Source organism: Panthera leo, chromosome F3 (assembly GCF_018350215.1).
Source record: "Panthera leo isolate Ple1 chromosome F3, P.leo_Ple1_pat1.1, whole genome shotgun sequence".
In the NCBI taxonomy this organism is placed as follows: domain Eukaryota; kingdom Metazoa; phylum Chordata; class Mammalia; order Carnivora; family Felidae; genus Panthera; species Panthera leo.
The window spans coordinates 2,292,081-2,305,424 of NC_056696.1; the positions used below are offsets into that span (position 1 = coordinate 2,292,081).

The following is a 13,344-nucleotide window of genomic DNA, read 5'->3' on the forward strand; positions in this document are numbered from 1 at the left end:
AATCAAGCCTTTAAGGGTTTAAGACTACAACCTACTATGGGAGAGAAAACTGTGAAGCAAATTTCTTAGATTTAAGAGTTAAGGAAATGTGTTCACAACATATTACTAAGGAAAACTATCAGGCTACAAACCGTATTACGGTGTAGTGTTTTTATTTAAAAAAAGAGAAAGAGAAAAGGAAAGGCGTACTTATACCTAGTTAGTGGGATTTTACTGGGTGGGTATTTATTCTGAGAGAGAGAGAGAGAGAGAAAACACAAGTAGGGGAGGGGCAGAGAGAACCCCAGGTCAGCTCCGCGCTCGGTACGGAGCCCGACGTGCGGCTCGAACTCAACAAACGGTGAGATCGTGACCTGAGCTGAAACCGAGTGAGAGGTTCGACCAACTGAGCCAGCCAGAGCCCCAGGGTTTTAGTTTATTTTTGTTTTTCTGTTTAATTCTGTGTTTGATTTTTGTCGTTGTTGTCTTTTGGGTTCTGTGGGGTTGTTTCACCGTTCGTTCGTTTGTTTTGCTTTTGTTGTTTGGATTTGTTTTGCACATTTGACAAAAATAATCAGACATGCAGAAAAGCTGCACGAACGGGATAACCGCTCCCCTCCCCTGCCCTCTGGTTCCCAGTTGTTAACATTGGCCATTTCTTGTCTTTCGCTTGTTCATACATTTGTATGTAATTCTTTTCTGAATCGTTGGAAGTCAGCTGAGAACATGATGCCGCTTGGTGCCTCAGACACGCCAGTGTGCTCACCGATGATCTGATCACCTCAGTCCTGCCTAGCCCGCTGGCCCCCAAATAACATCTTTTACTGCAAAAAAAAAAAGAAAAAAGAAAGAAAAAAGAAAAAAAAATTCTGGTCCGGGTTCTCATTCAGGATTTCTCATTGCATTCAGCTCTCTTGGCTCTTAAATCCTCCTTATTCTAGATCGTTCCTCAGTCTTTGTCTTTCATAACTTGGACGGTTCTGAAAAGTACCAGCCGGTTCCACCCGTTTGGTTTGCCTGCTGTTTTCTCACGGTCAGACTGTGGTTACGCGGTATTGCAGAAAAGCCACGCAGTACATTTGTGTCCCTGGTGCATCGTATCGAGAGCACACAGTTGGGATTTTTTTTTTAATTTTTAACGTCTATTTTTGAGAAAGAGAGCATGCGAGCTGGGAAGGGGCATAGAGAGAGGGAGACACAGAATCCGAAGCAGGCTCCAGGCTCTGATCTGTCAGCACAGAGCCTGATGCGGGGCTCGAACTCACGAACCGCGAGATCATGACCTGAGCCGAAGTCGGACGCTCAACCGACTGAGCCACCCGGGCACCACCATTGGGAATTTTTGACTGAATTATGGCTTTATTATTTGCCAAACAGTGACTTTCTAATTCCACAATTCCTTCTAAATTTATTAAGTGATGTTCTTTCCTAAGGAGGAGGCTTACCTTCTCCTGCATTTATTCACTGGCTTCTTTGTATCAATCATATTCCTGTTTTATTCGATGGATAATCTGTGGCCACCGTCACTTATTTCGACGTTGTTGTTCCAGATTTGACCGGGGAAACACTTCATTCACTTTGTTCTTAATTTGTACTTTTTCCAAGGATTTTTGCAGTGAGCACTCTTGAGCTTTACAGGTGGAAAAACTACTTTTCAAAGCTGGGCCTTACTGGGTCTTATGCAAATCCCTGCGTCGCAGGAGAGGGAGAGCTGGGGGGCTCATACACGATTATTTAAATGAGCTCTAGGTCACTTCCAACATAGAGATTCTGGGATTCCTAAAAACATGTTGGTTTGGCTTGACTGTTTTTCATCAAACTAGGTTATCACCCTTCTGTTTTGCAGATTTAATAGCCCAGATGTGACAGTGGACCCTGAGTTCAGGCTGTGGTTAAGCTCAAGGTCGGGCAGTTCTTTCCTGATTCCTATTCTTCAAAGGAGCATAAAGGTAGGGACAAAGCAGGACGGGGCTTGGTATTGACTGAGGAACACTGAATGTAAATTGTCTTGTGTTCATAACTCGGATTTCGAAGAGGGTGCTGAGTGTAGCACTCTGAGTCTCTCCTCTGCGCTCGGCCCTGCACGGTGGTCCAGGAGGGACACTAACACAGCAGGCCAGATCCCTGCCTCCAAGAGACTCACAGTTCGCTGGACGTTTTCTCAAACAGGGATGCTTAGACTTCCGGCAGCTATGAACCGGAGCACGGGATGTGTGTCCTCTGCCTGGCCGTTTGGCCCGGGCTTTTCCTGCCTCTGCTGCCGTCACCCGACAGCTTATTCTCTGGAAAGGCTCTGGCAGAGAGCGGCCAGAGAGCAGGTGTTGGGGACAGGGGCCCGAAGGGCGGCTTCGCGGAACATTCCACCTCAAGCAGGTCCATCGCTGCGATTAGCAAGCCACGGCTTCACTTCAGATATTAGCAAATTTCTTCCCCAGGGTCGCACTTTCTCCCTCCCTCTCTCTCTCTCCCTCTCTCCCCACCTGCCCCCGCTCTCCCTCCCGCCTTCCCCCTCACATACGCTTCCTTACGCGGGTGTGAGACACGAGCAGGAGTCTCCAAAGATCAGCGATGACAGGGAACACAACGAAAATTCCTCATTTCGGCATCCTCAGGGCTTTCTCGGCCAAACTTGCAGGCCATCTGCAGTGAAGGGTATTCGAAAGGTCAGCATGCTGGGAGGTACGGAACACCCACTCCACTGGGCGCTCTCCAGGCCCCGGGCCACAGTGTGAGAGTCTTAGGCTCCGGGGCGGGGACCGGTCCCTCCTCCTCTCTCCCCGGAGAGGATCTGATTGTGCTCCCCGGCAAACCCGCGTTTCTCTGTCCCTGGAAGGAGGGGCTGCTGTGCCGGACACTGGCCGTTCCAGATAAGCAGCGAGGTCCTCTTGCGGGACACAGACCCCGCTGCACACTCAGGATACATCCGACTCCCGCTGGGTCGCCCTGGGGGGCATCAGAGCCTGGCACCAGGAGCGGCTCTGCGAATGGTCGGTCTGAGCCTTGACCCAGAAACCTGCCGTTCACGTACACACGTGTCCGTGTATCACCTACGCGTTCCCACCCACGGATCCTCACACGTGCACACGCACGCAGCTGGTATGTGTGAGTGCGCGTGCACGCGTCTGTTTGTGTACAACGTGCACACAAGGGAGCTTTGCAGACACCTCACGGTTTCAACAGTTAACAGCCACACTCTTTTTTTTAAATTGAGTCCTATCTTCTTTTTTTGAAGTTTATTTATTTATTTATTTGGAGAGAGAGGGAGAGAGAAAGAGAAACATCCCAAGCAGGTCCCGCGCTGTCAGCACAGAGCCCCACAGGGAGCCTGAACCCACGACCCCGGGATCACGACCTGAGCCGAAATCGAGAGTCGGACGCTCAGCCGACTGAGCCACCCAGGCGCCCGACGGTGTTACACTTTTCGTTTTAAAATCTGAATTGGAACAATAGGAAATCTGGTACAGTCCTCTTATGGAAACTTTCAAGTGAAAAAAGAATTAACCCGGGATTTTTGTTTTGCCCTCTTAGCCAGTTCCCTGCCCCGCTCTGTCCCCTCTAGACCTGGTGCCTGTGTCTCACGTGCTGTCCTTCTCACACCTGTTCTCAAGATTGCAGTGGAAAATCCGCAAGGATTGAAAAGTAACTTACTGCAGACGTTTGGATACAGTGGCAGTGGAGTGGTGACAGAAGAGAGATTTGAAAAACTGGACTGTGGACCGTGGTGGAAAAAGCTTTTATTCGGCTTATGTTTTTTCAATGCTCTAATCAATGAGAGAAAAAATTATGGAACACTGGGCTGGAATATTGCTTACAAATTTAGTTCTTCAGACTTGGAGGTAAGTGCCATACCTTCAAAATAAACAGTAACAACAAATGAATAACAATATATACAAAGTACACGGACAGTGAACGCCGTAACTAGGTAACAAAGGCTAATGTTTCAAAGCTTGGATCTCCGCGCTGGCTTTTCTGGAAACAGATCACAGCTCTCCCGCTTATAGATGTACGAGTGTTTACTCTGTTGGGTGAGCTCATTAACTCTCAGGGTCTTGGTCCTGGACCAAGAAAGGAAAAAGCAGGATGAGGGAAGGCAAGCCAGATGTTACACCCACTCGAAAGGGCACTGAAGGAGGCAGGCTCGTTAACATAGGTCACGTAGCACAGTGCGTGACTCACAGAAACCACTCGAAATGTTTGCGGTTTCTGCTGGATTTGTGTAAAGTAGGAGAGAGCGCACTGACCCACTGGGGGAGGGGGGGCACAGCTTAGGAGTCTTTCTTTACTATTCTCTGTCTAGAACCTTCTCTCTGCTTCCTAATGCATGGTGGTTTTTATTGCTAAGGTAAACATGTGGCGACGCCTGCTTAAACTTTCGCCAGGTTAGATTATAGGCCAAAAACCTGAGCAAAATCTTGATGCCGCCTCTGGGTGTCCACCACCTAGACCCGCCCGGACGGGCGCCCTCCCGCCTCTTCTGCGTCCTCATTGGGCTTCTCGGCGCTCACGCCCTCTGCAAGTCAGAGTATGTGCCTCTGCCCCTCACCAGACAGGACACTGAACGGCTGCGCTCTGGGCTTTTGTCAAGGGATATGGGCTCAAGCACTTTGTCCAGACCCCACTCAGTCAGCAGGCTGACTGACAACACATTGGGGGAAATACCTGTAGCATCTACTATGTCAATGGCTAATATGCCAATATGCTAACTGTATGAGGATTTCTTGTAAATTAAGAAGAGAAAGAAAACACCGCAATGGGTAAAGGACCCGGAGAGGCAGTTCACAGTATAAATACAAAAAGGCAATCAGATGATGAAACTTTGTTCAATTCCATTAGTAGTTGTGCTGTTCATTTTACATATCAACTTGACTGGACCCCAAGACCCCCAGGTATTTGGCCAAACGTTGTTTTGAGTTTGTTTGTGAGGATGTTTCTGGGTGAGATTCATATTCAAACCGGTAGGTCATAAAGCAGATCCCTCTCCCCGATGTGGGTGGGCCTCGTCCAATCGGTCGAAGGACTGACTAGAACAGAAAGGAAATCCTCCTGCCTGTCTGCCTTTGAGCTGGAACACTGGCTTTTTCCAGCCTCTGGACTTGAACTGAAACATCGGCTCTTTCGGGGCCTCCAGACAGGAAGTACACCGTCGTCTCTCCTGCGTCCGCTGCCACAGGTCTGGAGATTTGTCAGTCTCCATAATTACGTGAGCCAGGTCCTAACAGCAAGTCTCTCTGCATGTGTGCTCCTCACCTGGCTCTCTGGAGAACGCGGGCTCCTACAGCCACCAGGGAAATGCTCGTTAAAGCCGCAGGGAGATTCCACCTTTCGCAACCACAGTGGCTAAAACAACGGCACAGAGAGGCAGGAACTGTCACTAAGTTTCTGGAAGGCAACTTGGTAATCTGTATCAAAATTCTTCAAAGAGTTCCTATTATCGTTGATTTAGAAAGAAAGAGTCACATTGATAGGACTGATCAGGAAAATTGGTTATAACCGAGCCCGTCAGCAGGATTTCGTTCTGCGTGTATATATAACTCATCTCTCTTACAGATGATTTTCTAGAAAACGTATCCTAAACCACCTGCAGGGGAACGGACGTAGGAAGTGGGTGGCCCGGTGTCAGCAGGTCTTCTGTCGCCCCAGAGCGCGTGTGGACTTGGCTCAGGCTGGCATGCCCGGGGTGCTGATGCTCTCTTGGCATTTTGCAGAGAGGCTTGCTCAAGCCGGACGCAGCTGGCTACATCGTGGCGCTGTTGTCCAGAAGAGGACAACCTTCCCTCCCCTCCCTCCTTCCCCCTCCCTGTGCGGCGCGTGCGACAGCAGCCTTGCCAGTGGGAGGGAAAGGCCCTGCGGGTGCCGAGCCGACGGTCTGGAAGTTCTGGGAGCTTTGCGGGAAACTGGATTTACGCACAGCCCCCCTCGTTAAGGAAGTGGGAACTTCTAGTTCCCTGGGAAGTTGAGTTTGGACACAGCTCCCCCCACTAGGGGGAGCGCCCGGCCAGCCAGCTGGTGGTCAGGCAGCTTGGGGTGTGCTGGGGGACCGTGTCTACTGGCCCACGGGGCCAAGCACCAGTGCATTCTCCACCACACACAGGCTATGGCCCCCGAAAGCCCCGCAAAACCTGGGCCTGAGCCCCAAGGGCAAGACCGAGAAAATCACATACCTAATGCGATCCAGTGGCCAGAGAGAGAAAGAACAGGAAACGGAACAAGCAACGGAACAGAAAATTGTAAGAGCCCGAAAGGATATACACGCTTCACACACATGCACGTATCTCACACACATGATGTTTGTAAGTGAGCCCGTGTCAGTTTCTTTTTACCTTCTTGATGGAAGAGGCAGCAAGATGGTAAAACTGACTTCTAAAAATATAGGAAAGAAGTTTCTGGAAATACTGAGAGAGAGAGAGTCATGAAATACGATTGCCAAGTCGCATCCCAAAGTGATAAATGCCCTACAGGCAATAACACTGTGCCTTTGGTCTGTAATTTTCTCGATGAGCCGGACACCGTTCGTGTGTCCGAGGGACAGAATTCCTCCGCGTTCTTCTCAGAAGAAAGCACATGCAGGCCGTCGGCTTTCTGTAAACTGGACTCGGACAGAACTCTGGGTGCTCTGGCCAATAGCACGTCAGAACACAAGTGGGTGCTCCTGGAGCACTTGCGCGTCCGCGAAAGAGCGCCGGATGCTGCCCCCGCGTGGCGTGGAACAGATGTGTGCTCGCCCTTCGGCCTCCTCCCCCGTTTTGGACTTCTTACTTTCGTCCTAACAGCTCTGCTTATGATTTGCATAACCTCCAAAGGTTATTCGTTATCACAAAATAACAGGGCGGGGGTCGGGGCGCTTGGCCCCGGTTTGCAGGGGCAGGCCAGAGGCGCCTCGGTGCCCAGGCCCCGCACACCGTCCTCAGCAGACGCCGCGCACCGAGACTTAGGAGCTAAACACGAAATGAGACGGGGGGGGGGGGCAGTGGTGGTGGTGCAAAGTCGAGTCAACGGCTGGAAAGATCAGATAGAAGGAACACCCCAAGCACAAGAAGGAAATGACAAAACGATGGAGATCACGAGGGACAATTAAGATGTCTGAAGAGTAACCTCGCCTTCAAACGACAGGGATTCCAGCCGAGAAGATGGAGAAAAACAAAGTAGGAAGAAAGCGGTTTTACTCCCCACCCCCCACCCCCCATGACAACAGATCGACAACAGATCGGAGTCTGCGGACTGAGAACACTCACAGCCGGCACGAGCTGTGAGGACCCCTGGTGGCGCTAGGCTGGCCAGGGGTCCCGCCAGAAGGCAGTGGGGGAGCAGGCACGGCCGGGCCTGGAGAAGGCTGTGTGGGGGTCCCGCAGTGGGGGGTGATTCCTGCATGGGGTCCTGCACAAAGGGAAGTCCTGTGGGGGGGGGGGTCCTGCAGAGGGGGTTCCTGCATGGGGGGGGGGGGGGGGGCGGGGAGGGGTTCCTGCACAGCCCAGCCTGGCTCTGGCTCTCGTCCTTGCAAACACGGTAGCAGCTGTGTGCGACCGCATCAGGGCCGAGGCGGAGACACAATGAAGGGAAGTGGCCGAGCGGGGAGTGTGGAGAGCAGGAAATCTGTGGCCCGGCCGCATTGTTAAATCTAAATAGACAATAATGAACTGCTGAGCGCCAGTGGTCTAAGTGCTAACACAGATGATTTAAAAGGAAGGCTCGTGCTGCAAGAAAAGTCCCATAATCGTCTTAGGCTGAAAACACTAACCTCTCTCAGCGGAACCCAGAGGTCGGGGAGAAGGGGCACGTGTGCATCGGGGTCCCGCGAGGACGGGAAGGGGAGGCCGGGCGGGCAGAGGAAGAAGCGGGAAGTGTTCCCACTAGGGGCGGGGAAGTAGCTGTCGTCTTCTTGTCACTTGAAAAAAGAAATGTTACGTTAAGAAGACTTGAAGGAACGGAAAGGTCGCGTGTGTCTAAATCAGCAAAGAAGAGAGAGGAAAATAGCCGTTGGACCAACCTGTCAGAAATAAGGAGGGAGAGAAACGACAAAGTAAAATAAATGGTAGCAAAGTTCCACGGAAGGAATCTTCTCAGGCTGCGTCTGAAACGTGAGCGGGCCACACTCCCTCTCGAGGAGGCACGTGCAACTTATAAGAAGAACACTTATGTTGTGGAAGACAGTTTAAAACTGCCAAGAAAATAAAAGCAGCGAGAAAGCAGGAATGGCAATGTTACTATCAGACAAGATGGGATTGAATCTGAAAAAGCACCAAAGAGCAGGAAGAGGACATGTGTGAAGAAACAACGGTGTGAAAACGGTAACTTCTGCAGAGAGTGTTCTGGGGACTGATGAACTTGGGCCTCACGTCGGCCCCGGGAAGAGGGTCGTCCTCCCGCATTTGAGGCTGAGGGAGCCGCGGGAACGGACAGGATTCGAACACAGGCGGCCTGGCTTCGGTGTCTGTGCGCTCAGACATTACACGCTCCGGTCCCGACACGTGGCAGACCGTAGCCCACGGTAGCACGTGTGCACAAACGTGCGTGTGGGTGCGTGGGGACGCGTACATGCCTGTGCGTGCTACGGGTGTGTGCTCCTGTGTAACCACTAGGGGGGATTTCAAATCCCCTTTCGGAATTAGGGCGCTCCCACAAGCAAGAGTAAGACAGATAATAGAATAATGTAATCAACAAATTCGATTAACAAGAGTTTTGTAGAACCCAACATCCCTCCAGTAGGCAGCACACGTTTTTCTTCATACATCCAAGGAACTCGTAGAAAGTTCAGCCAGGAGCATGGCCACGGAATAAAATCTTTAATTATTGTGTGGGCCACATTCTCGGTTCGTAATCTAATAAGTAATAAAAATTCGACCCCAAAGATCTTAAGGTGGAAATTAAGAAACATGCCTGGAGAGAAGTCTTTTATCGAAGAGGATGTTCAAAGGAAAATCACAAAATATCTCAAACACAAATGAAATGAGATACTTCACACTGAAACTATGACAGTATAAAATATGCTCAGAAAGGAATAAACTATGGCCTTAAATATCTTCATTATTAAAGAGGAAGTGCAGGAAATTCATAGTCATCTTAAGAAATTAGAAAAAACAACAAAAGGGACAAATGAATCTAATTTTAATAGTGATAAAATAATACACAAAAAATAGTAGAACGGAAAAATAAATCCAAAAATTGGTTTTTGATAAGACAAAGTTTGAAAGTCTGTATGGATCCAATGATTTCTGGGAAAATACGAATTATCAAAATTGACTCCAAAAATATGAAAGTTCTGAGTGGACCAACTGCTATAAGACACTGCAGATAAACACCGGAATGAAATGGTTTCACAGCCGAGTTCACTCTGGACCTTAAGACACAGACATTGATATTATTTAAGCTATTCCAAGCCTTAGAAAAAGATGGCAATTTCCCCAATCCATTCTATGAAACCATAATAGTAATGTGAATACCTGATAAAAATAATATATGTAAGAATACAGGCTAGTTGTACTTAGGACTTGATGTAAAAAATTCTGTATAAATTATTGATAAGCTTCAGCAATGAATCAAAAGCATAACGCACTATGACCCCCTAGGGCTGAGTCCAAGAACGCGAGAATGGCTCGATAGCTGGAAATCTATAACTCGCTTTCCATGATCACATCAGTAGATGCAGAAAAGCCTCTCATTCAGGAAGCCATCAAAACCCTAGAGGAGAAAGCAGGAAAAAACCTCTCTGACCTCAGCCGCAGCAATTTCTTACTCAACACATCTCCAAAGGCAAGGGAATTAAAAGCAAAAATGAACTATTGGGACCTCATCAAGATAGAAAGCTTCTGCACTGCAGAGGAAACAATCAACAAAACTAAGAGGCAACCGAAGGAATGGGGAAAGAGATTTGCAACTGACATATCGGATAAAGGGCTAGTATCCAAAATCTATAAAGAACTCACCAAACTCCACACCTGAAAAACAAATAATCCAGTGAAGAAATGGGCAGAAGACATGAATAGACACTTTTCCAAAGAAGACATCCAGATGGCCAACAGACACATGAAACAATGTTCAGTGTCACTCATCATCAGGGAAATACAAATCAGAACCACACCGAGATACCACCTCACGCCAGAGAGGAGACTACAGATGCTGGCGAGGATGTGGAGAAAGGGGAACCCTCTTGCACCGTTGGTGGGAATGCAAACTGGTGCAGCCACTCTGGAAAACAGTGTGGAGGTTCCTCAAAAAATTAAAAATAGAACTACCCTACGACCCAGCAATAGCACTGCTAGGAGTCTACCCAAGGGATCCAGGAGTGCTGATGCATAGGGGCACTTGTACCCCAATGTTTATAGCGGCACTTTCAACAGCCAAATTATGGAAAGAGCCTAAATATCCATCAACCGATGAACGGGTAAAGAAGTTGTGGTTTATATATACAATGGAATCCTACTTGGCAACGAGGAAGAATGAAATCCTGCCATTTGCAGCAACGTGGATGGAACTGGAGGGTATTATGCTGAGTGAAATAAGTCAGGCAGAGAAAGATACCGTATGTTTTCACTCATATGTGGATCCTCAGAAACTTAAGACCATGGGGGAGGGGAAGGGTAAAAAAAAAAAGTTACAGAGAGGGAGGGAGGGAGGGAGGCGAACCACAAGAGACTCTTAAACACTGAGAACAGACTGAGGGTTGATGGGGGGTGGGGGAGAGGGGAAAGTGGGTGATGGGCACTGAGGAGGGCACCTGTTGGGATGAGCGCTGGGTGTTGCATGGAAGCCAATTGGACAATACATTATATTTAATACAAAAAAAAACAATTAGAAAAAAAATCTGGGTTCGAAAGGCAGGACAGTGTCGAGTTGCTTAATTTTTCACATGGCATCAATTTTTGCCTACCCACAAAAGGCAGGCAGAAGAAACTTCAAAAGCAGTATGTTCGAGTTGCGCATCAGCGGGCTGAAACTTGCATGATGAAAGGTACATTATGGGCAAGCTTCTGTCAGTAGTTCATCCATCGGTGGCTGCGTTGTGTACCATCCGAAGACACCTGCACAGTTTGACAAAGACATTGTTGGTGCCCTGTATAGAGCACCATGTGAAACCCTACTCATTCCCTCAGTGAGAGGTTGGTGGGTGTGTTATTGTTCTCCACAGCTTTCTGAGACTTCAGTGGTCCCTCACAATACGGTCTGTTGGCTTCTAGCAACCCGGGAACTTCCGTGGCTGTCATTTGGCTGCTGTTGGCCATTTGATATATAGCTACCTGCGCCCTGACTGGTGGTACGACATGCCTTTTCATCACGTAGCGTTTGTGACCCATTCTTGGTATACAATTACAACTCAAAGAATTACTTGTTTATCTCTCTGTCTTAAGACCAATCGTTGGTTCATTTGAGTTTGGTACATTAATATTAATGTATATATCTACAAAATATCAATATAAATATAATACTAATAAATATCATAAATAAAAAAAGAAGTCTCTCATTATGAATTCAGACACCATTCCTGATAAGAACTCAAAAATATATAGGGATTATAAGGGACTACTTAAATATGGGAAAGACTACCAAAAAACTATAGCAAATATGATTTTAAATAGCCAACACTGAAGTTGTTTTTATTAACATCAAGAATCAAAAAAAACAAACAAACAAAACAAAAAGAATCAAACAGGGATGCTGATTACACCATTAACATTCAGCATCGCCTCAAAAGCTCTGGTCAACGCAATAAGAAAATGACATAATTCACATTGGTGATGTCAAATCATATTAATCCGTATTAAGGATGAGGGAATAAAAAGAAAAGTGCACGTACAAGCTATATCGTCCAGTTGCAGGACAGCTGAGCTGTCAGCACAGAGCCTGACGTGGGGCTCGAACTCACGAGCTGCAAGATCATGACCTGAGCCCAAGTCGGTCGCTCGACGGACTGAGCCACCCAGGCGACTCTGGACTAGCATTTTTGGAAGGAAAACAGGAAACAAAGATAAAAGGGGGGGAAGGAGGGGAAGAGAGCTGGAAGTTGAAGTAGAGAGGTGGGGAGGGGTGTCGGAGAGAGAAGCAGGAATGAGATCCACTCGGTGCAGGGAGTTCAGAGAACATCTGTGTAAAGGGGCCCAAGAAACCTCCCAAAGCCACCGGGGCCTCCGGGAGGGGATCTGACTGGAAGAGCAGGGGTCTCCAAAGACTCACGTCCCCTTGCTTACCCCGTTGTGCCTTCTGAATCTGGTGCCACCAGCTTGTGGGGTCTGTTCCAAATAATAGTAATAATTTTAATTTAGTAATTCGATCAACAACAAAAAAGAATGGATGAAGATGTATATCCTGATATTTTTATCCCTCTTGCTATTTCCATGTACAACTGACCCTTGAACAAGGCGGGGGTTAGGGGCACCGACCCCTGTGTGGTTAAAAATCCACGTATCACTTCTGATGCCCCAAAGCTTTATTAATAGCCTACTGTTGACTGAAAGCCTTACCCATAACACCAACAGTCAATTAATACGTATTTTGTGTGTTATATGTATCATATACTGTATTCTTACAATAAAGGCAGCTCGAGGAAAGAAAGCATTACTAAGAAAATCACAAGGAACGGAAAATCCACTTACGGGAACGGTGAAAAATTCACATATATGGGGACCCACACACGTCAAACCCACAGTTGTGCAAGGGTCAACGGTATTTTTAAAGAGAAAATACAGGTAGCTGTTGCGAGTTGCTGATTTTACGTGCAAACATCAAAGTGGGCTGCAAACACATTCTGAGATAGTAAAGACTGGTGGATTTTCTACAGGTTGCCATAAAGGTTCTGGAGAACTCCCTGAATGCACAGACCGGTGTTTCGTGGCAGAAACTGCACTACCTCCTTGGGGAAGTGACTTACGGCGGCCGGGTGACGGACACCTGGGACAGGCGGTGTCTAAACACCCTTCTGCACAAATTCTGTAACCCGGAAGTGCTGAAAGATGACTTCAGTTTCTTCAGTGATGAGGTGGGAACAGGCATTTACTTACAGTACTTGATCACTGAAATGTAGTTGCATTCTCTAAAACCTGCATTTAAATGGATTTTCATGTTCACTTTTGATGGCTCTTATTAACTGCCAGCAGCATAAAAACAAGTCACCATTTACCATGTCAGCTGACATTTCATCTACCCATGCATCCTCTCAAGGCCAGAAAGACCAGGGTCTGACCTCTGTCCCCTCGCTTATCCAAGAAGCAGACCATTCGGTTAGCTTCCGTGCAGGGAGAGAATTGGGCTCCATGTTTCAAAGCGATCGCGTCCAAGAAGCCGTGGGCGTCTCTTTATCCAGCATAGTCCTGTTCGTCATTATCACCTCATAGGTTCTAGAAGGCCCATTTTCTCCCCAGGGGATGTGACACGAGA

General features: G+C 48.0%; 1 protein-coding gene and 1 long non-coding RNA gene across 6 annotated transcripts in view; one reads left to right on the top strand and one right to left on the bottom strand.

Moving 5' to 3' along the window:
* The window catches only part of DNAH14 (dynein axonemal heavy chain 14), a 407,059-nt gene that overhangs the window by 363,030 nt on the left and 30,685 nt on the right, over positions 1–13,344 (top strand). For all 5 annotated transcript variants that reach the window (XM_042925989.1, XM_042925990.1, XM_042925991.1 and 2 more), the window contains 3 exons: positions 1,826–1,928; positions 3,588–3,815; positions 12,749–12,946. In XM_042925989.1, the coding sequence (XP_042781923.1) occupies positions 1,826–1,928; positions 3,588–3,815; positions 12,749–12,946 (529 nt within the window). The remainder of the gene's footprint in view (positions 1–1,825; positions 1,929–3,587; positions 3,816–12,748; positions 12,947–13,344) is intronic.
* Positions 4,824–13,335, bottom strand: LOC122212235. Its single transcript, XR_006199067.1, has 3 exons — positions 13,151–13,335; positions 12,839–13,007; positions 4,824–5,316 (listed from the first exon to the last, which is right to left on the bottom strand). It is a non-coding gene; the product is annotated as an uncharacterized LOC122212235 (long non-coding RNA).